Genomic DNA, 26,305 nt, shown 5'->3' on the forward strand with positions numbered 1-26,305 from the left:
TACAGGCTTGCAGAGTACCCCTCTCCCTCTCCCTGGCCCCCTGCCACCCTACCCCACAGACCAGCTCTGGCTTCCTTTCTCTCTACCCTTTTCGACTTCTCTGTGAATCATCCCCTCTCCCTTTTACCTGTCTTCACACATTTTATTTTCCAGCCACTGGAAGTCGGCTAGACAAAAAGACGTGTCACTGAGGCCGTCTCTCTCAGAATAGAGGGTGGCTGGAACTAGGCAACTCATGTTTCTCTGGAAGCAGCACCACAATCTCCCCATTCATCTGAAATGCTACCAGTGTGCCCAGAGCCGGCTTTGCCGCGGACTCGGTGCAGAAATAGGAGCAGGGGCTGGGACACACACAACACCCTGTCCGAACCTGACACAAAAGGGAAAATAATACGTGATCTCCCTCACTCCTCAAATATTCCAACCAGAGTTGGGAATATTAATTTTCCTCCTACCTTACCGAGCCCCCAGACACAGAGGAGAAGCAATACTAATGAGCCTCGCTTGCTTTTTTTTTTTTTTTAATCATTACACACAGCTCCTCCTCCCTCTCCCAGCCAACACTTAAGGCCCCTCTGGCAATACGAACAAAAGAAAACTGAAAATTTTTGCCTTGATTTTAAAATGTGCCTTTTGGCAAGTAGGTAAGTGGGAAGAGAGATCAGGATCTGGGGGTGTTAACAGCATAGAGCGAGATGCTTCTGAACCCAACCGGGAAGACAAATATTTTCTACGAGCAGAAGGAATTCTTATCGTAGAGGAGGGTGCAGTCTAGTGGCAAACTTCATGAAATGCAACCCCTTCTCCAAAGGGAAGTTAGAGCCCTTCCAGAGCGACGAAGAGAAATGTAAAAGGGGTGACAGTATTGACCCAAGTTCCCTCAAACGGGACAGCCACAGCTGCTCAGCTGTCGGATGGGGCTCTGAAGGCCACACACCCCCCCCCCCCATACCAAGTGCAGGAAAAACTAAAATCCCCACCTTCCTTCTTTGAAGACATTCACTTTCCTTCCTTTCAAGAAGGGTCCCTAGGGTTCCCATAGATCCTCTGAGGTTTCAAACGGGATCACGGTGTTTCCTGTCGGGATCAGCTGGTCTCGTGGTCTGCCAGCAGCTCCAATTCCTGGGCTATGCCTGCTCCCAAGAGGGTCCCTCATAACCTGGGGTCCCTCTGGTCTGTTACCTATGCCCTCCAGGGCTGTGGCCCCATAGAAATACTCCTTTCAAAGAACCTGGAGGGACAGGATCACTCCACTCCACCTTCCTTGCCTCTGACAACCCCACAGCAGGGCAGGACACTGTGGGCCTCCAGGCACAATTTTCAGAACCAGCATTTCCTCCCAAGTGCCAGTGTCTGTAACTCAGTGCTGCCTATGATGCTGCTGCTATCAACGTCCCTTGGTGCAAGTCCACACACAGCTTCTCTGGGCCACCAGTGTAACTAAAGAAAAATGGCCCCTTCCCCCTGTGACCAAAGGCAGTCACTTCACCAGCAACAGAAACAATAGATGAAATCCCCTTCCCCAGATTTTTAGGGGAAAAATTTAGTTTTTCTTTTCTATTTCCCCTCACCACCCTTCGCTGGCCATCTTACACTAACACCCATTCCCCCACACACACACTACACACACACACACACACACCCTTACTTGGTCACTCAGACACCAGCAGACAGTCATTTCCCACAGCTAAGGTAGCATTTCTTGGGCACTCTATATATCCAGTTGGCTAATAAGAAAATTCTTCTCCCTCCAGCCTGAGCCTTCCTTGGCTAGCTAAAGGGTGGGAGGGACAGAGAGGAGTTGCTCCTTATTGTATCCACCGCGCTGCAACAACTCTCTTCTCCCCCGCGACCCCCACCTCCTCTCCCTCTCTGGGCAGCTCCAGCTCTGTTCCCCGCTCCCCCTCCCCCGTCCCCTCACCACTTTCTTCCATTCTAGGGAGAGGAGGGCGCTGTTCAGGCAGCGAAGGGGAGCCCCCGTGTGTCTAGAAGGCCTCTCCCCACCCCCACCCCGTGTGAGTGTACTCCTTGGCATCCTTGCCTGGGTTGGGTGTTGGGGAGCTCAAATTGCAGCTACAAACTGGCTGGCAGCCAGGGGCCGTCTATTTAAAAGCGCCGGCTCAACCGGAGCCCGTAGTCTCTTTGGAAACTTCTGCCGGGGGAAAAAGAGCTAGGAAAGAGCTGCAAAGCGGTGTGGGTTTTTTCCTTTTTTTTCCCCCTCCTCTTTACTACCCTCTCCTCTGTTTGCACCTTTCTTCGGGCTTCACGCAGAACCTGCGAATTTCGAAAAGGTGCTAGCAGGTTGGGAGAAAAGAGGTGTTAGGAGATTTGGTGTGTTTTCTTTCCTTTTTTTTTTTTTTTTTTTTATTTTTTGATTTCCACATTTTTTCCCCCACCTTCGCGGCTGCAGCCGCCGCCTCTTACCTGTTCCGCAGCAGCCGCGCGCCGCTGGCAGCTGAGGGTTAGAAAGGAGCAGGGTGTACTTTGAGATTTTAAACAAAAATTTTGAAGACGAAATCTATTTTTCTCCCCCCCCCCCCACCACCCCCACCAACCGCCTCTCCTCCACAACCTCCGAGTCCTTTTTTCCGGTGGTTGTTTGGAGGTGAACCATTTTTGGCTCCCCCGCCGCAATTCTGACCAGGTCAGACTCGTGGGGAGGGGGATTTGTTTCTCCAGCCTCCGATTCCTCTGCGTGCACCGGGCGCGGATCCCTTTCCCCCTACCTGTTGCAAGTCTGTAATCTTTGCAATTGAGACTTGCTTGCAGGCACTCCAGCCCTCCATCGCTCCCTACATTTTGCAATTGTCCGGGGGAGGGCACCTGCTCTACCTGCCAGAAATTTTTTTCCAAAAAGAACAACATTGCTCCGCGCACCTTCCTGGCCCCTTTCTCCCTGCACTCTCGCGCTCCTGCCCCGCCCCAGGTAAAGGGGGAGACTCGGAGAAGATGGTGCTCACCGCGCTCCTCCTGCTTCTGGCCGCCTGTGCGGGACCGGCCCAGGGTCTGGGCTCCTTCGTGCACTGCGAGCCTTGCGACGAGAAAGCCCTCTCCATGTGCCCCCCCAGCCCCCTGGGCTGCGAGCTGGTCAAGGAGCCGGGCTGCGGCTGCTGCATGACCTGCGCCCTGGCCGAGGGGCAGTCGTGCGGCGTCTACACTGAGCGCTGCGCCCAGGGGCTGCGTTGCCTTCCCCGGCAGGACGAGGAGAAGCCGCTGCACGCCCTGCTGCACGGCCGCGGGGTGTGCCTGAACGAAAAGAGCTACCGCGAGCAAGCCAAGATCGGTGAGCGCGCCCCGTGTGCCACGGGCGGGGTGGCGGGGTGGGGGCACGGGACAGCCTGGCCCCGCGCGCTCTGCCCAGTAAGTGGCTTAGAGCCGGGGTGCTGGCCGGGAGGAGGGCGGGGAGGGTCCCTGCACTTCGGAATCGGAGCCCCAGCCGATCCTGCTACCCCAGGGGTCGGTCTAGCCGAGCCTCTCCGGGTTTTCGCTCCTTCTCCTCGTCCCTACCCCCACCTTCTTCGCCCCACCCCTCCCCCCTCGACTAAACGGTGACTCTGAGCTCCTATTTCTTCTCTAGATGCAAATCCTCAGGTACTCAATCAGCAGTCTGAAAGTGTGCATCTTATATGATCAACTCCCTCTCCACCACCCCCATGTACCCAATATGTTGTGGGGTTGTTTTTTTTTTCTGAACTTGAAAAAAAAAAGCCTTTTGTTAAAATATTGCTTCAACTGGGGACCTGGCGAGAGAGGCGTTACCGGTTTTCGGTGCTAATTCTACCTTTGTCCCTCCCAGCCCCCTACCCCGCAATCAGTCCCTCCCTGACGTTTCCATTCTCCTACCCCGCCCCCCCTACACACGGGCGCACACGCACACTCACGTGCACACACAACACACGCACGCACGCACCCTTGTTAGCTCTTGCCTTTTGGGCGGGGGCTTTGATGCCCCTCCCACGTGCACACTCATTGCTCTTGACTCGATATGATTGACTGGTCGTCGGTAAAACATACTGAAATGCAAAATACCTCTTTTTCCTCCCAGGAAAAGAAAGGTGACTTTGGGCAAGCTCAGAGGCGGCGGGGAGGTGGAGCAAATCGGGGGCGGGGGGTAGTGAAGGAAAGGAATAGGGAGGGTGGGCTTGATGTTCCAGGGCTGGGTGTTCCTGAATCGAACTCCTTTCCCCTGCTCCTATTCAGATTTTACCTAGGAAGAAAGGTAGCTATAGGGGTGGGAAACGAGAAGAGATGTGAAATTCAGATACCGCAGCTTCCCCGCCAGTGCTAATGCCCCGCCTTGTCGCGTCGCCCCTCGAGCTCTCAAGCCAGATCACAAGTGGGTGTGGTGTAAAGGGGTGAGGGGCCCTGGAAACGCAGAATGCAAAATCAAGGGGGCGGAGACGGAAAAGCCACGCACCAGGCTCCTCCCCTCCACCTCCAAGTAGCCTCGCCCCCGGGTTGCCCCGCCCCCAAATTATCAGTGCTGGGGTTTAAAAGGTTGACAGAGCTGCCTGCTCAATTGAAACAGTTCGGCTTCCTCTTGGAAAGTTACTTGATCTTAATTTTTTTTCTTAAGTTTAATGAATCATACACAAAAGTCTGGGTTCTGAGCATTGGTCCTCCCCCAAAGCGGTTAAGTCTTGGCTAAATTGTGTTTATTCTGTGCGGTATTTTCTTACTGGGACAATGCCTTTTCCTGCTATCTCCGTCCATTACGAGCACCCCAACATGAGTTGTCTTAACTGCAAACTATAGACACCCTCATGTAGGAAAGGAGTGCGTCTGCGGTTGAGAAGAGAGACACGAGAGCTTTCGTGGGCTCGACCTGGATTCCCGCAAACCCTGCAGGTTTTGTCTGTCCAGCTTTGCAAGAGGTAGCGTTTCTCCAGTTTACGGCCAGCAAAAAAGGGAGAGAGGGCAATGTGCAGGCCCCGGAGGCCCCCGGGGACAGTTGGTGAACTTATTTTTATTAAGAGCCAATTTTTCAAAGGCGGTCCCGCCCCCGCGCCTCCCCCCCCCCCGCTACATCTTGTGAGATGTGGTGTGGAAAAGCTTAGCACCGGCACCGAGCGGGGGGAAGGCATGAATCGATTTCCTGGCTTGGGAGCCAGCGCTCTGGGTAACAATCCGGTCACAGCGAAAGTATGCAGGGTATCGCTTGGCCGCATTCTGGCCCCACTTTTATTTGCCCAGCCGTGTGGTTGGTGTGATGTGGTTGGTGTGGAGGGTGAGCGCGCGCAATTGCTGGGAGAGCAAACTGGCGCATCCAACTTTCCAGTTCCATCCCAACCCCTCCCCCCACCAACACACACACAAGGGCTTTTGTCCCAAGCAAGATGAGATGCCCTTTAGACTTCTCTGCAACCCCTTCCTCAGCCCCCACCTTCAAAGTGCCTTGAAGCATGGAGCGGCCCCCCCCTCCCCCTCCCCCCACTGCATCCCAGCCCCTCTGAAAGACTCCGCCTCTCCTAAAGCAGGTGCCTGACCCGCTCCGGTTGCTGGATGGCTGCCCTTGACCGGTAGCTGGAACTGACGCCTTCCTCCCGGACAGATGGGATGGGAGTGGGCCCTCCTGGCTGGAGCTTTTCAGCTTGGGTGGGTCTCCCAAAAGTTGGAGATGGTGCAGCGACAGTACTTAAAGAGAGGAAAAGGAACAGAGGGAGGAGAGTGTCGGCTCCTTTAGCCAAAATTGCTGCTCCCCCCTACCCCGACGTTCCACCGCCACGCCTCTCTACCAATATCGAGCAGTGTGAACTGGGATTTGCCCCTTCCAATGTAGATTTAGAGACAGACATAGATGATGTATGTATATATACACATTTAACCAAAAATATGTGTATAGAGAGATAGATATAGATTTTTTTCAACAACAAAAAAAGTGCATTTCTAGAATCAGAAATGGGGAGCTAAGGAGAGATGGCTAGCCGCCAAAGCTTGTGGGAGGAAGAGAGCAGGGCCGGCGGGGACTGGTGTTTTGCTAGGCGCGTTGCTGGGCAACGGGAGAGGGAGTCCGCCTGCGAGCGGGTCCTGGGAGCGCTCCGGGCCCTGAATTTTATTTTGGCCAGTTCAGGGGCAGAGATAGATATAGCAACAGAGGGCAGTGTGTGTGACGGCTGGAGATATTTATTGGACCAAGCTCAATAAATATGGGTGAGTTGGGTCGAGTCCGGGGAAGGACCGAGCTTTGCTCTGGCATTCTTTGGAGAAAGGGCCTTGCGGCTTTACGGGCCCGCATACTTTACCCGGGTCTGGAAGATCTCTCTTGTGCCTTCGAGACGTTAAGTTTGGGATACAGGGGGAAGTGGGTGCTAGGTTTCAGTTCTGTCACTGAGAAATAAGAGAGAGGGGAAGAGCAGAAAATATGCTTCTTGGAAAGAAAGAAAAATTACCTTAATAAAAATGCATTCAGCCTTTGCTTCTTTGAGGGGTTTGGCCATCCATCACCCTGGCTTCCATTCCCAGCCTAATCCAAATGCCCTGTTGAAGTCAAGTTCCAGGTTTAGGTTTATTGGCCAAATTTGTGTCTGGATTGAACAAGATCATGGAAAACTGAAGGAGCCAGATTCCTTTCCCACCCTTATCCCCTCCCTTTGAAACAAGTCTTTGAGAGGCTGGCTGTGCCCAGAGCCAACCAAAATGGGAACTAGGAAGACAAGAAGAGGGCGCTTTTAACGACTTTTCTTGCCTCCCCCCTCCCCTCCCTTCCTCCTCTTTCTGCCGTGTCAGCTCAGACTGGAAGAGCAAGCACAGTTGGCCACAGTGAGGCTTCATCCCCCCCTACTTTCTTATCCCTCCCTCCTACCCCACCCCCTTCTCCATCCCCCAACTCCAAGACATCCCCAGGGGGCTTGGCTTTTCAACCAGAGCAGCTGTGGTAGTCCTGGGGCTCAGGGTTGGATTTGAGCAGGCAGGTGGGCTTGCAGCTGCAGAGGGAGGACCGAGCTGACCTAGGAGCCAGGGGTCACCAGAAGGTTACAACAAAGAGCATGGGAGCAGAAATCCCCACAGAAACCTCAGTCCCTTTAAGGCGGGGGGAGAGGGGAGGAGATAGCAGGAAAGGAAGGTGATTTTTGTCTAAAGCTTTTACTTTGTACTTGAGCAATGTATTTAAAACTCTGGATTATTTAATGTATGGAAAATGAAATTTTGGAGAAGGGACCACCGCACTCCAGGCGCACTGCCTCCAGAAACTGGAAGAACATCGTAAACAGATCAGGTACCTATGAGGTCCCACCGGAAGCAGAAGTGAAAAGGGCAGAGAATGGCTGCCATGACATGGACGCTATCTGGTGGGGTTTTGTTTGCATGTCTGTTTTGCATTTTTACTATGGTGGGTCCAGTCTGCAACCATGCCCAGAGACCATCCTTCAATTGTAACCTGGAAATATGTCTTCCAAAACAGTAAGATTTATTACATATCTGCAAAAATAAATAAGCAAATAAACAAAAACAGTTCTAAGCTTCCACTCCCCTCTCCCTCTATCCACAGAATTCCCCATTCTTGTTTCCAACTCCAGTTCTTTCCATGATTTCTGTTATGATGTCTTTTTCTTCTTCTTTAATATAAATTCAAAGAAGTGACTGGGAATCTGTATCAGAGGTGAAGTAGCCTTTCTTGCCTGGCCACTCAGCTTAGCTAGGTTCGAGTGTCTCTCCAGGAATTGCCTGGGTATTGGCCAAAGAATGCTACAGCTGGAAGGAACCTGCCATGATCGCAGCATCTTGGCAGTCAGGCCTTCATTTTACAGATAAGGACGCTGAAGCCCAAAGTACAAGCCACAAGCTTAGAATTAGGTGCAGGGTTAGAGGCAGAGCCAAGGCTAGAACTCAGTCTTAGAATCTTGTTGAGCCTAGTCCTCCTAGTCCTAGTTCTGCCCTCCCTGCCTTTCTTACTTAAGTCCCTGGGGCTCTGGCCTGGGCCTGGTCTAACCTGCAATGAAGCCTTTGCCAAATATTACCCAATGCTGTCATCTCATAGCAGGAGGGGTGGAGGGGGGATGCTGTGAAGATGAAATAAGAGCTCAGAACTTGGAGTGCTCCGTTTAAGGAGAAGCAAAGTGGCCCCAAAGTGGAGAAAGCAGTACCCCTTTATTTTCAATCTTGTTCTGTTCCATCCCTTTTTCTGCACAGTCTTGCAGGCAAAGCTGGCTTAGGCGAGTGATTTGGTGAGGGATGGGGGGGCAAGGAGGGTGGAAAGGGGTGTGTTCAGCCCAGACTTCAGGCCCATGTGCCAAACCTCATTTTCTGAATGACAGGGAGCTGTCCTGATGTGGGCAGGCAGGCAAGCCCTCGCTGCCCCTTGGCTGAGCAGCAGGCCACAGTCTCTAAGGAGCCCTCAGCATAGAAGCCGCTGGCTTCCCGTGGTAACCAGCCTCCTCCAGCACAAGCTTCCACAGAGCGGGACAGCAGGATGTTGAGATCCAAGCTGGGGTGGGGTGAGGTGGGATGAGGGAGTGATCGGGGGATTTTCACATCAGAAACAAAGAGAGAAAACCACATGCCACAAAAGTTGGTAAGGAAGAGAGAGAGAGGGAGAGAGAGAGAGAGAGAACTGCCAGGTTTTTTAACACAGTCAGAGCTTTTTTAGAAGGAGAGGAGAGGAAGGCCTCCAGATTATAGCTGGAAGCCTCCAGTTGACCTGAGGAGTTGTTGAGCGCCATCCTCACACACCTTGGAGGCTGTGGCAGCTGCTCCCTTGGGGGATTCCCAAGAAGGAGGCAGATAAGATAAAACTCTCTTCCCAATGGGTTAGACCACCAAGGAAGTCCTGGAGGGGGTTCTAAAATAAATGTGCATGCTCAGTCGAATCGGACTCTGTGACCCCATGGACTGTAGCCCACCAGGCTATTCTGTCCCTGGGATTTCCCAGGCAAGAATACTGGAGTGGTTTCACATTTCCTTCTCCAGGGGATCTTCCCGACCCAGGGATCGAACCTGAATCTCCTGCATCAGCAGGTGGATTTTTTTACCACTGACCCATCTGAAGCCCCTTAAAATAAATAGGTAATCTCATTTTTTTTTTCCTTCTTGGTGGGATCTTCCAGGACCAGGGATCAAACCTGCGTCTCCTGCATTGGCAGGCAGACTCTTTACCACTGAGGCACCAGGGAAGCCCCTAGGTTATCTCATTTTTGATCCCCATCCTAAACCATCAGAGACCAGCCCTTCTCCTGCCAAATCCTGAAGCAAGATCCAAATTGAATTTGCACTCAGAATCCAGCCCCATGTGACCTATTCTGACTTGCAGTGATGTTCTATGTGGGTCCTTGTCATCCTGAACTGTGTAGATTGTACCAGTAAAGCTATACTGAGCATGCTCCCCAGTCTCCCTGTGCCTGAGGGAGATGCCTGAGGCATCTCATTCCAGACCCTTTAGAGCAGCACTGTCCAACTGAAGTACAATATAAGCCACATGCAAATGTCATTTCAAGCTTTCTAACAGCCACATTTTAAAAACACCTGTGAAGGGAACCTGTCTCCACTCTCTGCTCCTGCTCCAAAAAAGTCAAAAAGGAAAAGAATCTGGGCTTTAATCGCCAAAAAGGACATACTCTTGTTTGACCCCTAGCAAGCCTCTCTTAGGAGGACCTGGCCGGGGTGGGGGTGGGGAGGTCGTCGACGAAAGAGTCCAAACAATCTGCTCCCTGCCGCCCCCTTCTGGTCATGCAGGGCTTTCCAGGGAATTTGGCTAAATGGTGCTGTTCTGAATGGGCCGTGATGAGTCACCAGTGGGAGTGTGGCCAGGTCAGAGAAACGGCCCCTCACTTCCTCCCTCTCATTATCTCCCCTTACCCCATTGAAAGGCTGCTCCCCACCTCACTCCTCCATTAGCTTCTGATTTGGGGTGTGCATTATTGTTGCTCAGTGGCTAAGTCGTCTCCGACTCTTTGTGACCCCATGGACTGCAGCACGCCAGGCTTCCCTGGGCGGAGTGGGGTGGCGGGGCGGGGGGGGGGGGGGGGGGCGGTGCGGCGAATAGGGAACAGATACAGACGTTTTTACTGAGCATGCTCCACCTTCCCCAAGTCTAGAGACCTGGCTGGAGAATTCATGCTGGGTGTTGTGCATAAGCATGTATTTCTCATGTGTACATTTATCACCAGCTGCTGCCCAGGAATCAAGAAATGTATACCAGAGTCACGGCCCTGCATCCTAGTTCGTCCTCAGGGAGAAAAAGTGAGGAGGATCCTTTCTTTTACCTAGAGGATGTGTGAGTGGGACCCCAGTCTTTCATTCTGGGAAAGGGTCGCCAACCTGACACTTGCCACATCTACACTGTGAAAGGTGGTAGGTCACCTTTTCTGTCTCCAACTTCAGGCAAGGAGACCTAGTGCCTTAATGCAGCTTCAAGGAGTGAGGTGACACAAGGGACAAACTCCCTTGTGTTCTCTTAAGTGGAAACTGCTTCTCAGAAGCACTTGGGTAAAGTTCCTCTCACTTGGGGCTGGCAACCTAAACTCCCTGGGGACGAGGGTAGAGCCATCGCTTCCCAGCAGAGCTTTCTGCAGTCCAAGGCGCCTGAGACCTTGTGATCTACAAGCAGACACCTGTCAGCCACGTATCACAGCAACCAGATTTTTAGTTGATGATGCAAACAGGGGAGGTGGGAGGCAACAGAGACCTTACGAAGGCAGAGACCTGTGCGGAGAGTTCACGAGCACGTAACAACTCGTGGAATCCTCATAGCCCTATGAAGAGGGGGCTGTTGTCATCCTCCCCATAAGTCAGATGAGACTAAGGCAAGGAGATGGGAGGAAGCAACTGAGAGACGGCAAAATCCTGCATCAGGATTTAGTGAAGCACTGTTAGCAGCCCCATCTTCCACTCAAGAAGGGAGACTGGCGGTCAAGGGCTGGTCGTACAACTCCTGATTCTGTTTATCTGCTTTGCTGTAAGGTGGCTTTATTTCCCTGCTCAGAATAGAGATATTACATACCTATGTCGGTCAATGTGGCTGTTGGTTTTCCCGGCCTGAAATGGGGAGGGGGCTGTAAAGGAGCTAAGAGGACTAAGCCTGTTGCTCTCAAGGTCCAGTCACTGACTCTCTGAATCTGCTCCCCACCTTTGCCATGCACCCCAAGTCAGCAGGACTCCCTCCGCATGTCCATTTGCAACTCCTCCCTACCTGCAACTGGTTCCTTTGGATGACGGTTGTGTGGATTTCTTTTCCTCTTGCAAAGTCCGTGCTCCTTCCCTTTTCAGCCCATAATTCAGGTGAAGAAAGAGCCCAGAACATGCATGTCTGTTACTGACCAGAAAGGAAAAGAAAACAATTTTCCAGGAAAGACTGGGGCAAGGGAGGCCCTGGTCAGCGATGTCATGGGCAGGGCTGGGGATGGTGCAGCTCCCCTAGGAGGCTTCACAGCCCTCCCTCGGTCCCTGTCCCTTTTTTTTTATGCAGAGACACACACAATGTAATTGAGTCTCTTGACATCTGCAGCTGGGAAACGGTCAGACTTCAGGAGGCTGAGACATGTCTCACATTTTTTTCAACAGTGAGCAGCTGATCCATCATTTTCCCAGAAGCCTCATGTTGTAGCGAACAGCAGGAGGCTGCAGGTTGGCTAGGAAACAGGGTAAAGTGGGGAGGAAGCACGGAGCATCCAGCCATCCCCAGGCACGGATCAGGGCCCTCTGACAAGCTGTCCAGTGGAATTTTCTGCAGTGAAGAAAGTGTTCTCAGTCATCGCTGTCCAACACGGTAGCCACCAGCCCCATGTGGCTATCGAGCACTTGAGATGTGCCTCAAGTAACTGAGAAGCTGAGTTCATAATCTGATTTAATATTTACTCTTTTCAATAGACACATGTGGCTGCTGGTTATCGTACTCAACAGCACAGTCTTAGATCAAAGAAGCCCAGTAAATGTAGGGGACCCTACTTCTTCCCGCTCCTGAGGCCCACCTCTCTGCCCCTTGTTCTCTCTGTAGCAAATCCCTGTGTTTAAAGGCAGGTCTGTGGGTGACATGACCCCCCAGGGCATCCACTTAGCTCCAACATGCCGCAGCTAGCCTTGCATAACTACCCCTAGACCTACACTTTGTCCCCTGAGCCGATTCACGCATCTCTCCATTTCAAGGTTCTTTATTGAAGACCATGTGCTGGAGAGACCAAGATAAATGACAAAGTTCTGCCCTTAAGACGTTGACTGTCTGAATTCCACAGAGGGAGCTAGAATGAGAGCCGGTGGAAACCCAGCTCCCCTTTTCATTCCTGGCAGAGAAATTCTGGGTGAATCCCTCTTGCCTACTGGCAAGAAATAGAGACTCTTCCTCTCCCAGGTCCAGGTGGCCTGGAAAAGCCCTACATCCTTCCTGCACTGCAAGTTCCAAGTACGCCTCAGCTTCTTCAATTTCCGTAAGCAAAGTCACAATATCTGATCCACCCGTTTTTCTCTAGTTTTGACTATTAAGTCAAGATAGCGTGGGAAACGGCCACCAGTCTGGGCCCAGGCTGTTGATGGTGTCAGGGTAGGACCAAGAACGCCAGGGTAGAATGTTCGATTGTAGTTTCAATCATAGGAGCAGGTCTCCGTGGTGAGCTTGGGGAAGGAAGATGCATTGGCGCTTGTGCTGTGAGAAGTGCTCCCCGCCCCAACTGGGGATGCGTCTGGGTTCACAGCGGCCGGGCCTGCACCCACACACCCTCAACATTCACTGGGGAAATTCTCTGGTGGCCCAGTGATTAGGACTCAGCATTTTTACTGCCAGGGCCTGGGTTCAATCCCTGGTTGGGGGACCAAAATTCCACAAGCCGCACAGCAAAAAAAAAAAAAAAAGTTCACTGACATGAGGATGACACAGTCTTCAAGCAGCTTTTCGTGTTGCCAAGGGTGGTGCCTCAGTGGATGTTGTATTAGTATGAGTGGGCAGCATCTTAGGAATGAAGCAGAAACTGAGTTGGCTGCCCTAACATGGCAGGGCTGGGACCATCAGAGAGCCAGCTGGCAAGACTAGGGGCAGAACAGAGCAGAGAATCGGAACTCAGCCTAAAGATAACTATCAAGACACTGAGAGCCCTTGCTTCCTTGACACTGAATTAAAGGGTCCTGCTTCCACAGCTTCCCAAAGAAGGGGACAACAGTGAACGCTCTCTGCAGAATCCTTTCAAAAGGACAGCTAGAGATAGGAAGGGAGGTCCTTGATCTGCTTCCCTTCTTTCCCTAATCATTATGCTTGCATTGTTGACTAAAGAAACAACCAGGGTTTACACACTGATGGCCTTGTCCCTTCCCCGCCATCCCTGGCCTCACGTAGGTCATTCCCAGTCTATGCATGTCCATCTTCCTGACTCTAAATGCATGCTGAGATAGGAAGACTGGGGTGGTGGTCAGAGAAGTAAAAGGAGGAGACCACAAAAAGTTCCAGATTTTAGAACTGCTTACAATTCCTACAAGGAAGCCTGTTCTGCAGCCATCAGTCTCCTCCGCCACCTACTGGCCATATGCAGGTACTGACCTGCCAGGCGACAGTTCCAGAACCTACTGCATTGTTAAGTACCTGAGAGATTGCTATTCATTTGCAGCGCAACTTAGCCAGAAAGTCCTAAATGCTTTTGCAACCCTGACCCATTTTCTTTTGATGAAACAGCTCGGGAGCTGCCAGTCTACCTGTGCCTTCTTGAGTTATCTAAAATTTAAACCCTACCGAAATTGCAAGCCTATTTATGACTCGGCCACAGAGCAGCTGAGTAGGACTAGCTGGCTCTGGCATCCCAGCTCCAGTCTTACTTTCCAGCCCTTTGATATTCCAGGCTCCTGCCCTGGCTCCGATCCAACTTTCCGCTGTCTCTCTGGAACCTACAGGTGACCACAAGACCCTGATTAGTATCTGATACTTGACTCTCCCGCTGCCTAAGTAATAGGTCCCATGGGGTTAAGTGGCGGCACAACCTGGGAGGCACATCAAAACTTTAAGCCTGCCCTTCAGAAGCAGCCAAAGAGACTGCAAACTGGGGAGGGAATCCTGCCTTAGTGAAGCCAGGGGAAGGACAGAAGGTTTGCAAAAGTGTCTGGAGTTCCTTGGAGAATGGCAACCCACTCCAGTATCCTTGCCTGGAGAATCCCCATGGACAGAGGAGCCTGGGGAGCCACAGTCCATGGGATCAAAAAGAGTCAGACATGACTGAGCGACTAACACAGAGAAGGTACAAGAATCTACCAAAGAAGGTACAAGAATTTCGTTCCCCAGTATTGTCCTTGCTTAGTCTCAAGGCTAACACCTTCACAGGAAAGACCGAGAGAAGTCTAAGTAAATTGCCCCAAAGTTTCTTGAATAATTGTGAACAGCTCATGCTCCTCCCAGGAAAGATGACTCCAGGTTAACGGCAGCCCACAGCACTTCTCAAAGATCCTAAAATATAAAGAGTCTTGAGAAGAGCTGCCGATGGCAGGGTTGGGGGTGGGGGGCATGAGCCAATGTACTTGCACGACCACCAAAGCCAGAGCCAGAAGCTCCCTAAGAGAAGGTGCAACGGCATCTGGAGGATGACGCCCTCTGACCAAAGGGACACATGGGTGGCCAGAGGACAGGGAGTGGCACCCTCAGCCCAGATGTCTTTAAGAACTAGAATGAGCACCACTGGGATGGACGCATGTACTTGTGGCCCCAGATGAAAGCTCATCCTTCTTCCACACACTGGTCAGCACCCGGCTGTCTGGCCCTACTTCCCCTCCCTTCATCTGGTTACAAACTTGACTGGGGAAGGGGTGGCCGTGCACCCCCAGAATGCTCCCAACCTTTCAGTAGCAACCACCTCTTGCCATCTCCCCTGCCGCACCACTCAGGTGACACTCAGAATGCTTGGTGATGTCCAGGGAGGCTGAGTGACAGGTCAGGTCACTCAGTAAGATGGGACCAGGCCATGGTCAGCTTTTCCTCTCCTCAACCAACTTCTTCCAGATCTGAGCCTCAGGTTTGGGCCTGAGTTACTAGATAGCAGAGCCCTAATCTTTCACTTTGTACAGAGTCCCCCAAATCGGCTTGTTCCGCCCTGCCTTCTACCCCCATCGCGGCTCATCCCACAACCAAGAAAAGCTGGTTTATGCCACAAAGCTGGTTTATGGTCAGCTAATCCCCAGAAGGCTCCACTCCACGGACTCAGTGCATCGCCGTGTCGGTTCATCATTCCAGCGGGTTTTGATAAACTAGAGGCAGAGCCCGGGGCAGGACGTGGTGGGAGGAGGGAGTGAAAGGCCAGAAGGGGTCAGAGACCCCGGTGCGGGGTTCTCTTCGGGGAGAGCCTGCCCACTCTCTTGCCATGTGCCTCCTCCCACCTTCTTCTCCAGAAACTATTTCCCTTCCTCTCCTGTGGATAAATACCCAGATCAGCTAACCACCCAGAACACTGCACACCTCTGGAGGCTTCTTTAGGGCGGGGAGCTTCCCTAAAGGGGCTTAAACGCTGGATACTCATTCAGTTAAATCCAACAAACCCTGAGCCAAGAGACAAACAGGTGCTCGGGTGCTTTCTGCCACCTGCCATCCTGACCAGGTGAGGCCGGGTCTCCAAATGCCTCCCTCAACACACACCTGGAACTTCCCCTGGGCTGAGAACTCCTGCCCTGGGGGTATGCAACTGTCCTCTCACCAAACTGCTCCCTTTCCACACCTCTTCTCGCCTCCTGGGGAGCCCACTGAGAGGAGGATTTCCCTTCATCCTTGGTGGCTCAAATGGTAAGGAACCTGCCTACAATGCAGGAGGCTGGGGTTCCATCCCTGGGTCGGGAAGATCCCCTGGAGAAGAGAATGGCTGCCCACTCCTGTATCCTTGCCTGGAGAATCCCATGGACAGAGGCGCCTGGTGGGCTACAGTCCATGGGGTCACAAAGAATAACTAACACTTGCATTTTCCAGGGCCACCCCAAAGCCCTATTTTCTTTTTCCAGAACTGAAAAAGAAAAGAGAGCAGGGAAGACAGGGCTCCCTGCCCCCGGCCATCCTGCCCTGCACCTGCTCTGGCCCTGGGCATCCTGGCCATGCCCTGCCCACCTGGGAAGAGCAATCCGGGTCTGGTGGGGTCAGGGAGCTGAGAGGAGGGGCCCAGGGGAGGGTGTCTGTGAGAGGGGAATTTCATGGAAATCTGTGGACCAAGAAAAGGCCAAAGGCTGGGGGGTTGGGGTTGGAATTAAAAGATCGACAAATACATGAACAAAGTCCTAGTTCTTTAAAGGTCATAAGTCAGCTAAGTATAGACTGTCACCAAGTCACTGCTATATATAACCACTCCAGCCCCAGCCAGCTGTCTGCCGCTCTTGGCCGGGAGCTGTTATGTCCCAGGGCACAGAGCACAGGGCCAGCTCTGAGCAGGGAGCAAGGCCTCAGGCTCCCATGCCCCCCACCTCCACCCGCCTGCACTGATCCCCTCCGGATCCCACATTTCTGGCTCTCCCCGGGTCCCTTCCTCCTGTTCCTCCTATGATTCCCCCCAGGTCTGCTAGTCCAGACACCCCAGGGCCCTCCTGCCCTCGGTTCCCCAAATGCAGATGTATCTCAACTCCAGCGGTTCCAAAAGCAGGAAGATCTCACTAGAGGATGGACTTGGCCTCTTGTCCAGGCCCTAGCAATCCCTTTCCTCCTACAGCCTTGACCTCCAGATGGTGTTCTTACACCTCAGCCCCACCTCTAGCCACTTCCCCATCTATTTAGCCAGATTCCCGCCCCCAGGGCCTTCCCTGGTGGCTCAGGTGGTAAAGAATCTATCCGCAAGGCAAGACACTTGGGTTCAATCCTAGGTTGGAAAGATCCCCTGGAGAAGGGAATGGCTACACACTCCAGTAGTCTTGTCTAGAGAATTCCATGAACAGAGGAACCTGGCAGGCTACAATCCCTGGGGTCACAAAGAGTCGGACAGGACTGAGCGACTCCCACTTCCATTTCCACTTCCCAGCAAACAAGTCCCTTCCCTGCCCCCAGACCGTCCTCCTCCTCTTGCATCACTTCCCTCCTTGTATCAGCTTGACTTTTCCAGCACTCTCCTGCTCCACGAAGTCACCCTAGGTTTGCTCCTCTGGACTTCCCACCACTCACGGGCGTGTTGGCTCCTGTCCTGATGCTCATTCCCCTTTCCCCAGTTCGGGCAGCCCCATGGGGGTGCAGAGAGCCCGTCTCCTCGCTCCAAAGCTTGGAGCTCTGGGCTCCGCACGGCTGGCTCTCAGCTGGCAGAAGCTAATCCTCCACCGCTTTTCCCCGCAGAGAGAGACTCCCGTGAGCATGAGGAGCCCACCACCTCCGAAATGGCGGAGGAGACCTACTCACCCAAGATCTTCCGGCCCAAGCACACCCGCATCTCGGAGCTGAAGGCCGAGGCTGTGAAGAAGGACCGCAGAAAGAAGCTGACCCAGTCCAAGTTCGTGGGGGGAGCTGAGAACACCGCCCATCCCCGGGTCATCTCGGCGCCCGAGATGAGACAGGAATCTGAGCAGGTGAGGCTCAAGGACCCTCTCTCCATCTCCCTCTATATCCGCACCCTCGGTCTCTGCCACCCGCAGCTTTAACCTGCCCCCCCACCCCCACCCCCGCTATCTAAAGGAGCATGCGTGGTAGCACTTGATACACCCAGGGGTCATGGCACGGGAGGCAGAGGAAGACCTTGGGTAGCACCTAATCTCGACCCAAGGTGGTGAGTTTCCGTGCAGACCCTTGACCCACACACCTCGGCCACTGCATTCCGCACGTCTAGGTGACTCCCTGGGGCCTGGCCACGCCTCTCACGCCTCCGATCCGCACACAGGGTCCCTGCCGAAGGCACATGGAGGCTTCCCTGCAGGAGCTCAAAGCCAGCCCGCGGATGGTGCCCCGCGCCGTGTACCTGCCCAACTGCGACCGCAAAGGGTTCTACAAGAGAAAGCAGGTACGTGAAGCCCTCTCTCTACAAGAGAAAGCAGGTACATCCAGTGTCGCCAGCTCCACTTAGTGAAGAGACTGTACCCCTGAAACTAACACAGCATTGTAGACCAACTCCACTCCAGTAAAACTTAAAAAAAAGAAAGAAGGAAAGCAGGCATGCCCCATCCCATATCCCACGTTCAGGGCATGCATGCTAAGTCGCTTCAGCCGTGTCCCACTCTATGCAACCCTGTGGACCCCATGCCTGCCAGGATCCTCAGTCCATGGGATTCTCCAGGCAAGAATGCTGGACTGGGTTGCCATGCCCTCCTCCACGATGGAACCTGAGTCTCTTAGGTCTTCTCATCTGAGTTCCCTGGCTGTGTAGGGGTAAAGAATCCACCTGCCACTGAAGGAAACACAGATTCGATCCCTGGGTGAGGAAGATCCCCTAAAGAAAAAAATAGCATCCCACTCCTTTACCACTAACGCCACCAAATCTCCACCTCTAAATGCTTGGATTTCTGTCATTAACAACACTGTGTCCCAAAACACCAGTATCCTTGCTCCAACCACAATCACGACTGACCCCATTCCCGCCTACACTGTTATCTACTCATGTTTTAATGAGTCACCATAGGTACATGAGTTCTATCTACTCATGTTTTAATGATTCACCATAGGTACATGAGTTCATCTAAAAGGAAACTTTCTATCACTGTGTCACATCCCATGTTGTCCGTGTTGTTTTCTGGTACACATGCATAAATATATGGGGCTTCCCAGGTGGTGCTAGTAAAGAACCCACCTGCCAATGCCGGAGACGCAAGAGACGTGGGTTGGATCCCCAAGTCAGGAAGATCCCCTGGAGGAGAGTATGGCAACCCACTACGGTATTCTTGCCTGGAGAATCCCATGGACAGAGGAGCCTGACAGGCTACAGTCCATGGGGTCACAAAGAGTCAGACATGACTGAAGCGACCTAGCACGCACACACACATGACTCTCAAATGTATTTTTACCATGTACCTCCTGAAATCATTTCGTGACCCATTCACAGCCAGTCTACCCTTTGTTAACCGGTCATGTAAGCTTGTTAAGGAGTACACGTGAGGGCATCAGCATCACACGGATTGCTGGGTCCCACCCCAGAGATTCTGATCAGTAGGTCTGGGGTGGACTCTGAGAACTTGCGTTTCCAACAAGTTCCCTCCCAGGTGACTCAGATGCTCCATAAGGGCACCCCTCATCTAAGTTCCCTTAGATGGTAGCATGGGGTACAGAATCCGCCTGCCACTGCAGGAGACACGGGTTCGATCCCTGGGTCAGGAAGTTCCCCTAAAGAAAGAAATGGCAGCCCACTCCAGTGTTCTTGCCTGGAAAATCCCATGGACAGTGCAGCCTTATGGGCTACAGTCCATGGGGTCACAAAGAGTCGGACACGACGTAGTGACTAAACAACCACAGCATCTAAGTTAGGGCTCAAGAGCCGGGCAGCTTTGGGGGAGTCCTTGGGGGTCCTGCTTACTAGCTGTGTCCTCTCACCCCGGTCGGTTAATGTCTCCGGCGATAGTTTCTTGTGTAAAGTGGAGAATAATTGTACCTGTTGTTCTCACATGATTATGTGAGACTCATCTTTGTAAAGCCCTTAGAACAGTATCTACAGTATAGTTAAGTGTTAAGTGGTGTCTTATATATGGTACAGCTATACAAGTGATGCTTTTTATTAGTATTACTATTATTTAATGGGCTTCCCTCATAACTCAGTCAGTAAAGAAAGTGAAAGTGATAATCGCTCAGTCGTGTCTGACTCTTTGCAACCCCAGGGACTATACAGTCCATGGAATTCTCCAGGCCAGAATACTGGAGTGGGTAGTCTTTTCCTTCTCCAAGGGATCTTCCCAACCCAGGGATCGAACCCAGGTCTCCCTCATTGCAGGCAGATTCTTTACCAGCTGAACTCCAAGGGAAACCAGATACGTCGGTAAAGAATCTGCCTGTAATGCAGGAGATCTGGGTTCGATTCCTAGGTCAGGAAGATCCCCTGGAGAAGGAAATGGCATCCCACTCCAGTATTCTTGCCTGGAGAATCCCATAGACAGAGGAGCAAGAGTTGGACACGACTTAGTGACTCAACCACCACCACATTATTTAATAATTTAATTTATCATCCTTGTCATCATCATCATCATCAGGTTATGTCCCTCTCTGGAGAATACCAAGTTGGAGATAAAAACCAACTTGTTTTGGGTGACATAAGACAAAGCTGAAAGAGCTAGCCAAGCACAGACTGCCTAAATGAGCACCTTCCCTGGGTTGTCCCATACAATGTGGACACCAGAACCCCAAGGGTTGGGTGTTGATGTTGTTCAGTTGCTAAGTCATGTCCAACTCTTTGGGACCCCATGGACTGCAGCACGCTGGGCTCCCTGTCCTTCACCATCTCCCAGAGTCTGTTGGGAGATGGTGAACTCCCAACGCCATCTCAAGGGTGAACTCAAGGTCATGTCCATTGAGTTGGTGGTACAGTCCCCTCAACTCTTTGGGGATGAGAGTCTGTCTTGGGGCAGGGAAGGCAAAGGGTTAGGAAGGAGTGGAGCCTCAGGGGACAGCCATGCTCACTGACTGTCCCTCTCCCCACCCCAGTGCAAACCTTCCCGTGGCCGCAAGCGTGGCATCTGCTGGTGCGTGGACAAGTACGGGATGAAGCTGCCAGGCATGGAGTACGTGGACGGGGACTTTCAGTGCCACACTTTCGACAGCAGCAATGTTGAGTGATGCGTCCCCTCCCCGTCTTTCCCTCACCCCATCCCACCCCCAGCCCCGACTCCAGCCAGCGCCTCCCTCCACCCCAGGATGCCACTCATTTCATCTCATGTAAGGGAAAAAAAAAATACATATATCTATCTATTTGAGGAAACTGAGGACCTCGGAATCTCTGGCAAGGTCGCAACTTTGAAAACGGCAACAACAGAGATGTGAAAAGCTAAGGAGACCACCCCCCCCTTTTAAAAAAAGGTTTTCTTTTTGAGGCAAGTTGAATGAACAAGGAGGGCAAGAGAGGAAGAACAAGAGAAAGAGAAGGGAGGAAAGCAGACGTGGGTAAGAGAGAGGAGGATGAGCAGTCACAAGGAGGAGAAGCAGAGCATGGGCCAGAAGCATCCATCTTTACGTCCAGCCCTGGCCCGCGGTGGGCAGCCATCGGGGCAGGAGCAGCGGCAGCCCTCGGTGTGGCCTTTGATGCCACACTTGGAATTTGCCCAGTTTGGATGGGTCGCAGGGGGAGAAAGAAAAAGACAACAGGGGTCAGTGCCTCTCCTGGATCAATCTCCTCCTGCAGCCAGCAGCTCGCACGCCTCAAACCCTGTCCTTCCTCTCCTCCCACCCTGGCACCGTGTTCTCTCTCCCTCCAATTTACAAAGATGAAAATGCATTCCATCCTTCTCAACACAAAGCAGATTCATAACTGGGTGATACTCGATGGTAGGTGTTCCTAAAGCAGATCCATGAATATGAAGTGTGTGTGCATATTTCACTCCCCATGCAGACTCTGAGAAATCAGTCCACACCCCGATAGTGGGAAGACATGTGCTTCCTGGGTGGCTAAAACTCAGCACCGAGTGAAGCCTGTGGTTTCAGTCCTTCATTGCATCCAATTCACAGCTAGCACAGCCTTCGTGGGGGAGGATAGGCTGAAAAAAAAGTGGGCTTGTATTTATCTACAAGGCTCCATATAGTCATATATAGGCATATAAGTCTATTTTCTTTCTTTTTTTTTTACCCCTTTCTTCCTTCCTTTCTGTCAAGGTTTGCATTAACTTTTCCAAGTAGTTCCTCTGGGGGCATTGAAGAGCGTCCTTTTTCTGGGGAAACCAAGAAAACCCATATTCTTCTAACATAACCCATAAAACCAGTTTTGCCTGCCTCCCATGAGCAGCAGCAAACTCAGCCCTCTGTGGGACATGGTGTTGGATTTTTTTTCATGATTTCCCATGTGCACGTGTGTTCATGTACCACCAAGCCAGGTCGGTGGGCACAGCCAATAGTGTAACCACCAAGCTCCCCAGGACGTCACATTCACCTTTAGACCCTTGGGAATTTACTGTCTCTGGACCCTACACCCAGAGAACTCAGTTGGTCCAAGTTCAACCCCCTGGTCCCGCCCAGCATTTTCATTTCATCTGGACAAAGCCTGCATTTGGAAAGCCTCCCTCAGCCTTCATGCTGGCAGAGCAGGAGAGAGACTGACATGAGAGATGGCAAAAGAGGGAGATGGAGGTGAAAAGTGTAAATACGGGGAAACCATAAAAGTGATTGTTCAGGCCAGCGTAGATGGAGTGAAGGGCAGAGAGCTGGAGAGACAGAGGGCTGACGGCCCCATCCTAGCTTTGGAGCAAAGCAAAAAGGAGAGGGGACAAAGCCAGGAGACTCTTCCCGGGGTCCCCATCTGATAAGCCCTCTGGGATTTAAGAAGAAGGAGAGAGGTTTAAGAAGAAGAAAAGGAAACAGGTTGTAAGAGAGAAATGAGTTTAACCCAGGCCTGTGAGCCAGAGAAGGTGAGGAACTTTTGGTGGGTTCTAGATCGTAGGAGCTGGACAAGAACAAGGATAAGCAGAGGCCGGCTGTGGTTTGGAAGGGAAAAGTCTACGAGCTCACCTGCCCGCCTTCACCCTGCAGTAAGGGACGGAGGCTAGAGAGGCTTTCAAGCCCTTGGTCCATCCTGGCCCATTCCAGCTTCCTTCCTGGGGTGGGAGATGGCAGAAAGGCGCAGGACAAGCAGTGAATGGATGCTTTGGGGCAGCCAAGATTCTGACCCAAGAAAACTCCCACCCTCCGCTGACTCCCCCCACCCCCGCAACAAACGGGCAGCTCTGAGGATGGAGAACTCTGGCCAGGAGACGGGGCTTGGACACAGCAAAGGAGAGCCTCTCTCGCTGTGAATGCAGCTCACACCACTCTTCCCGACGACATGACACCGTGGAGACTACTCCAGCATCGAACTCGGGGACAGTGCAGAGGGGCAGCTAAGGAGCAGACACACTTCAGCTGGTGGCAAGCCTGCAGCTCTGGGATTCGCTAGGGGAGTGTCTCCGGCTCCCTCGGAGTGGACGGTCGGCTGGGATGGGAGAGGCATCGATCTTCATTGGACAAAGGGCCTGATGGGGATGGCAGCTGTGAGGACTTCCTTGACCTGCTATGTGTCCACGTGGCCCCTCCCTGCGCCACTGTCCCCAAACCCCCGACCCACACTTCAGCGTCTTAGGCCAGTATCGTCAGCCTTTCCCACTTCACCCTTCTCTCCGCCCATTCTTTCTCTGGATCTTGAGCAGTCGTCTGAACTGGGATTGCCACGTGGATACTGGGGTGCCATTCCCCCTAAGAAAAGACTGAGCCAGGAATTTGCAGACCCCACCCCACCACCTCCCCCCAAGGCCTGGACCTGGTTCCTGGTTCCTGAAAGGGGGCCGTCTTTTCCTCCCGCTGTTTACTGGACTTTGAAGGGGCCTCGCCTCCTTCCATGGGCTCTTTGCAGTCAGCCACAAGGTGGGGGGTTAGGGCCTGCTTTAACGCCACCCCTGTCTTCAGATCTCCAGGGCTCACGCTGACAACCCCAAATCTGTGAGTCTCTCTCTAGTGCTTGCAGAGGGGGTGGGGAGACTCTGGTCGGCTGGCCACTCCCTAGAGGATGCTGGACCTTCAGACAGAGCCCAGGGTGGGAGTCCAGGGGGAGGGAATCATTGAGGAAAGTGAGGCCTCTCTGGGCAGGGTGGTGAGCAGGCAGGTATGGCGAGCTGCCAGCTCTGAAGTTCCAAGCAGGGACCTTCTTGACCCCAGGCTGCCTGTTGCCCACTGTCTGCTCACCCAGAGGCCTCAGGCTCCAGGTTTTCCGTGGCCTCAAATCTAGACATTGACCCGCAGCACCAACAGGAGGTCTCATCCCATCTCCCTTTGACTCAGGCCTCACTCTAGCAGAGGAGACCTGTCTCCACCACAACTGCCAGGTGACTGAGGGGGTCCAAGCCAGGACTGAGCCCCTGCCCCACCTCAACCCGGGGAAAGCCGGCGGTCTGGGACAGAAGAGACTTGGAAGTTTCTCAGACAGCCAGGCCTGGAGAGACAGGCCTGGAGACATTCAGTCCCAACTCGGGGGACGACAGGAGGCCCTGCGTGGTCCTACCTCCTGTCCCCTCACCCATTTTCCCATCACCACCTCTGTGGTCTCCATGGTAACCCAGTGGGGCCAGCCTCCCAGGGGGAAGCGGGCCTGGACCACCGCTCTCCCATCATGCGGCCACCAAGCCCCCCTCTCTATGTGGGGCAGTGCCCCACCTGCATCCGCTCCGCCCCCACAAGGGCTCCAGCTCAGATGAGAATTGCAGAGAGGAGCGGGCCAAGGAGAAACAACGCCCCGGTCTTGGAGAAGACACAGTTGGCTTCCAAGATTGAGGAGGCTGTATTTTGAGAGGTGGTTGTACTGGGCGTTGTATTGTCTTTGTTTTTTAAAACCACTAAAGTGCAAGACTTATTTTGCACTTTTCTCTACTTTTTTTTTCTCATAGGTTTTTGGTGTCTTTTTTAAGCATCTTTTCTTGGTTCCCTAATGGAGTATGTAGTTTAGCTATTTCCACAGACTCTGGCCTCCTCTCTTTAACTTTTTTTGGATGGAGGAAAGGGGAGGGGGGGGGTTCAGCCACTCTGCACCCATTCACCCCACCTCTCTGGTCCCCGGCCACCACCTGAGTCCCGGACCGTCCACCACCACCATCACCATCATCACACAGTAGCCCACAAGGATAGACAGTTGTCAGACAAGATTCCTTCAGATTCCGAGTTGCCTACCGGTTTGTTTGTTTTTTTTTTTTTAGACAGCAATAATCACAGCACATATTACTGTAGTTCTTTATAGTTTGACATACATACATACCATAGTGTTATTCTCTCCTCTTTTTTTGTTTTGACTTTCCTGTTTTTAAATAAATGCTCATAATCTTTACTGGTGAAAAGGATGAAAAAATTAACCAGCAAACAAAACCTGTTTGTGGAAAAAAAAAAACGAAAAAGCGGGGGGAAAAAAATCGCCTGAATGTGGAAGAGCTCGCCTCCTGTTTTGTGTTTTGTACCTAAGGAAATAAAACAAAACAAAAAACCCCTGAGGATCTCACGTTTTATTAAAAGAAGTGAAGATTGCTGTATACTATTTATTCAACTTATAATTTATGTTACTCCTTGATCTTTGTCTTTTATCGTGACAAAGCATTTATTTAATAAAGTTATGCATTCAGTTAGCGTGCCTCAGCTTCCTCCTCGGGCCCAGGGAAGGTAGGCGAAGGGAGACAGAACAAGGGGAAGAAGGGACCAGTGGAGGCTGGACTAGGGCCTGGGCCCTCCAGAGGGACCCCCGTGACCCACCCTCCCACCCGGCACTCTGGTGCCCCCTTCTCTAGCTCTTCAAAACCTTTTCAGTGAGGATACATAGCACTTAAGAGGGCCAGTGGTCCTGCAGAGTCAGCTGCTATTACCACTAGGACTATTACCATCATTACCATTTAAGCTTCGCTCCTGCTGCTAAAGAAAGTCATCTTATTATTTATTTATTGGCTTCACTGGGTGTTTGTTACAGCGCAAAGGCTTTCTCAAGGTTTCTCTAATGGTGGCCCTCTGCCACATGGGATCTTAGTTTCCCGACCAGGGATCAAACCCCAGAACCCTGCATCGAAAGATAGATTTTTAACCACTGGACTGCCAGGGAAGTCCCTAAAGAAAAGTGATCTTAATTGACTCTCAGGTAGGACTTTAAGGAAGTCATTGCTAGAATGTTCCTCGCAAGATCTTAACTCCTGGGAACCTCTGGTTGAGGTGAATCCTACCTCCGGCTTCTGCCCAGCTCCCCGCTGCCGTTTCCACCCGGTGAAGAGGAACGTTATGAAATGGCTAACCCTCCATCGACGTAAAGTGCACAGTTCCTACTTCTGGCCCTCCCCTCCTCTGGCCCCTTCTCCGCTCAGGCTCTTCTCCCCATCTCCATGTCCCCCTTCATCTGTGAGTCCAGAGTAGGCACCGCCCTTCATGTACTCCCCTGACTGCCCCCAACAAGGGTCTCTGTCTGTGGGCACAGCGGGGGAATGAAGCTGCAGGCATCTCCATTCAGCCCAGCCCGGACCTGGTACCCTGCCCCGTCCGAGTCACGTGGCAAGCAGAGTCATTGGTGGTGTCCCTGCCTGGCGAGGGGCTGGCCTGTCGCCGGGCACACGGGCTCCTGAAGTACAGATGAAGCTCTCTCCCCTGAGACTGCCCAAGCCCATGCACAACTTTGCAAACATACAGCCATTCAGCCAGCACCCAGCAGTGACGGGAGAGTTGGACAGTGGGACAGCGGTGCTGGGAGGTCCCACTTTCCTCTGCAGGGGTGCTGATGAGCGGGGGTAGGGGCAGAACGAGCAGCGTACGGGAAGGCCATGCTGGTCCAAGTCCGGCCACAGC

General features: G+C 52.6%; 1 protein-coding gene across 2 annotated transcripts; it reads left to right on the forward strand.

The window, feature by feature from the left end:
* Positions 1–2,132: 2,132 nt before the first annotated feature.
* Positions 2,133–25,110, forward strand: IGFBP5 (insulin like growth factor binding protein 5). 2 transcript variants are annotated; one of them, XM_061148786.1, is made up of 4 exons: positions 2,133–3,283; positions 17,192–17,421; positions 17,679–17,849; positions 20,471–25,110. In XM_061148786.1, exons 1-4 carry the CDS (start codon positions 2,950–2,952, stop codon positions 20,600–20,602), a joined length of 867 nt encoding a protein of 288 aa, XP_061004769.1. In that variant the 5' UTR covers positions 2,133–2,949; the 3' UTR covers positions 20,603–25,110. The 2 variants fall into 2 exon arrangements, with proteins under 2 accessions (XP_061004769.1, XP_061004770.1); XM_061148787.1 differs by having other exon boundaries at positions 17,730–17,849; positions 20,471–24,975.
* Positions 25,111–26,305: the final 1,195 nt, after the last annotated feature.

This window comes from Dama dama, chromosome 8, assembly GCF_033118175.1.
Source record: "Dama dama isolate Ldn47 chromosome 8, ASM3311817v1, whole genome shotgun sequence".
In the NCBI taxonomy this organism is placed as follows: domain Eukaryota; kingdom Metazoa; phylum Chordata; class Mammalia; order Artiodactyla; family Cervidae; genus Dama; species Dama dama.

Coding starts and splice junctions, on each gene's coding strand:
- IGFBP5 (XM_061148786.1), top strand. CDS start 2,950: ATGGTGCTCACCGCGCTCCTCCTGCTTCTGGCCGCCTGTGCGGGACCG. Junction 3,284..17,191: donor CCGCGAGCAAGCCAAGATCG/GTGAGCGCGCCC, acceptor TTTTCCCCGCAG/AGAGAGACTCCCGTGAGCAT. Junction 17,850..20,470: donor GGTTCTACAAGAGAAAGCAG/GTACGTGAAGCC, acceptor TCCCCACCCCAG/TGCAAACCTTCCCGTGGCCG.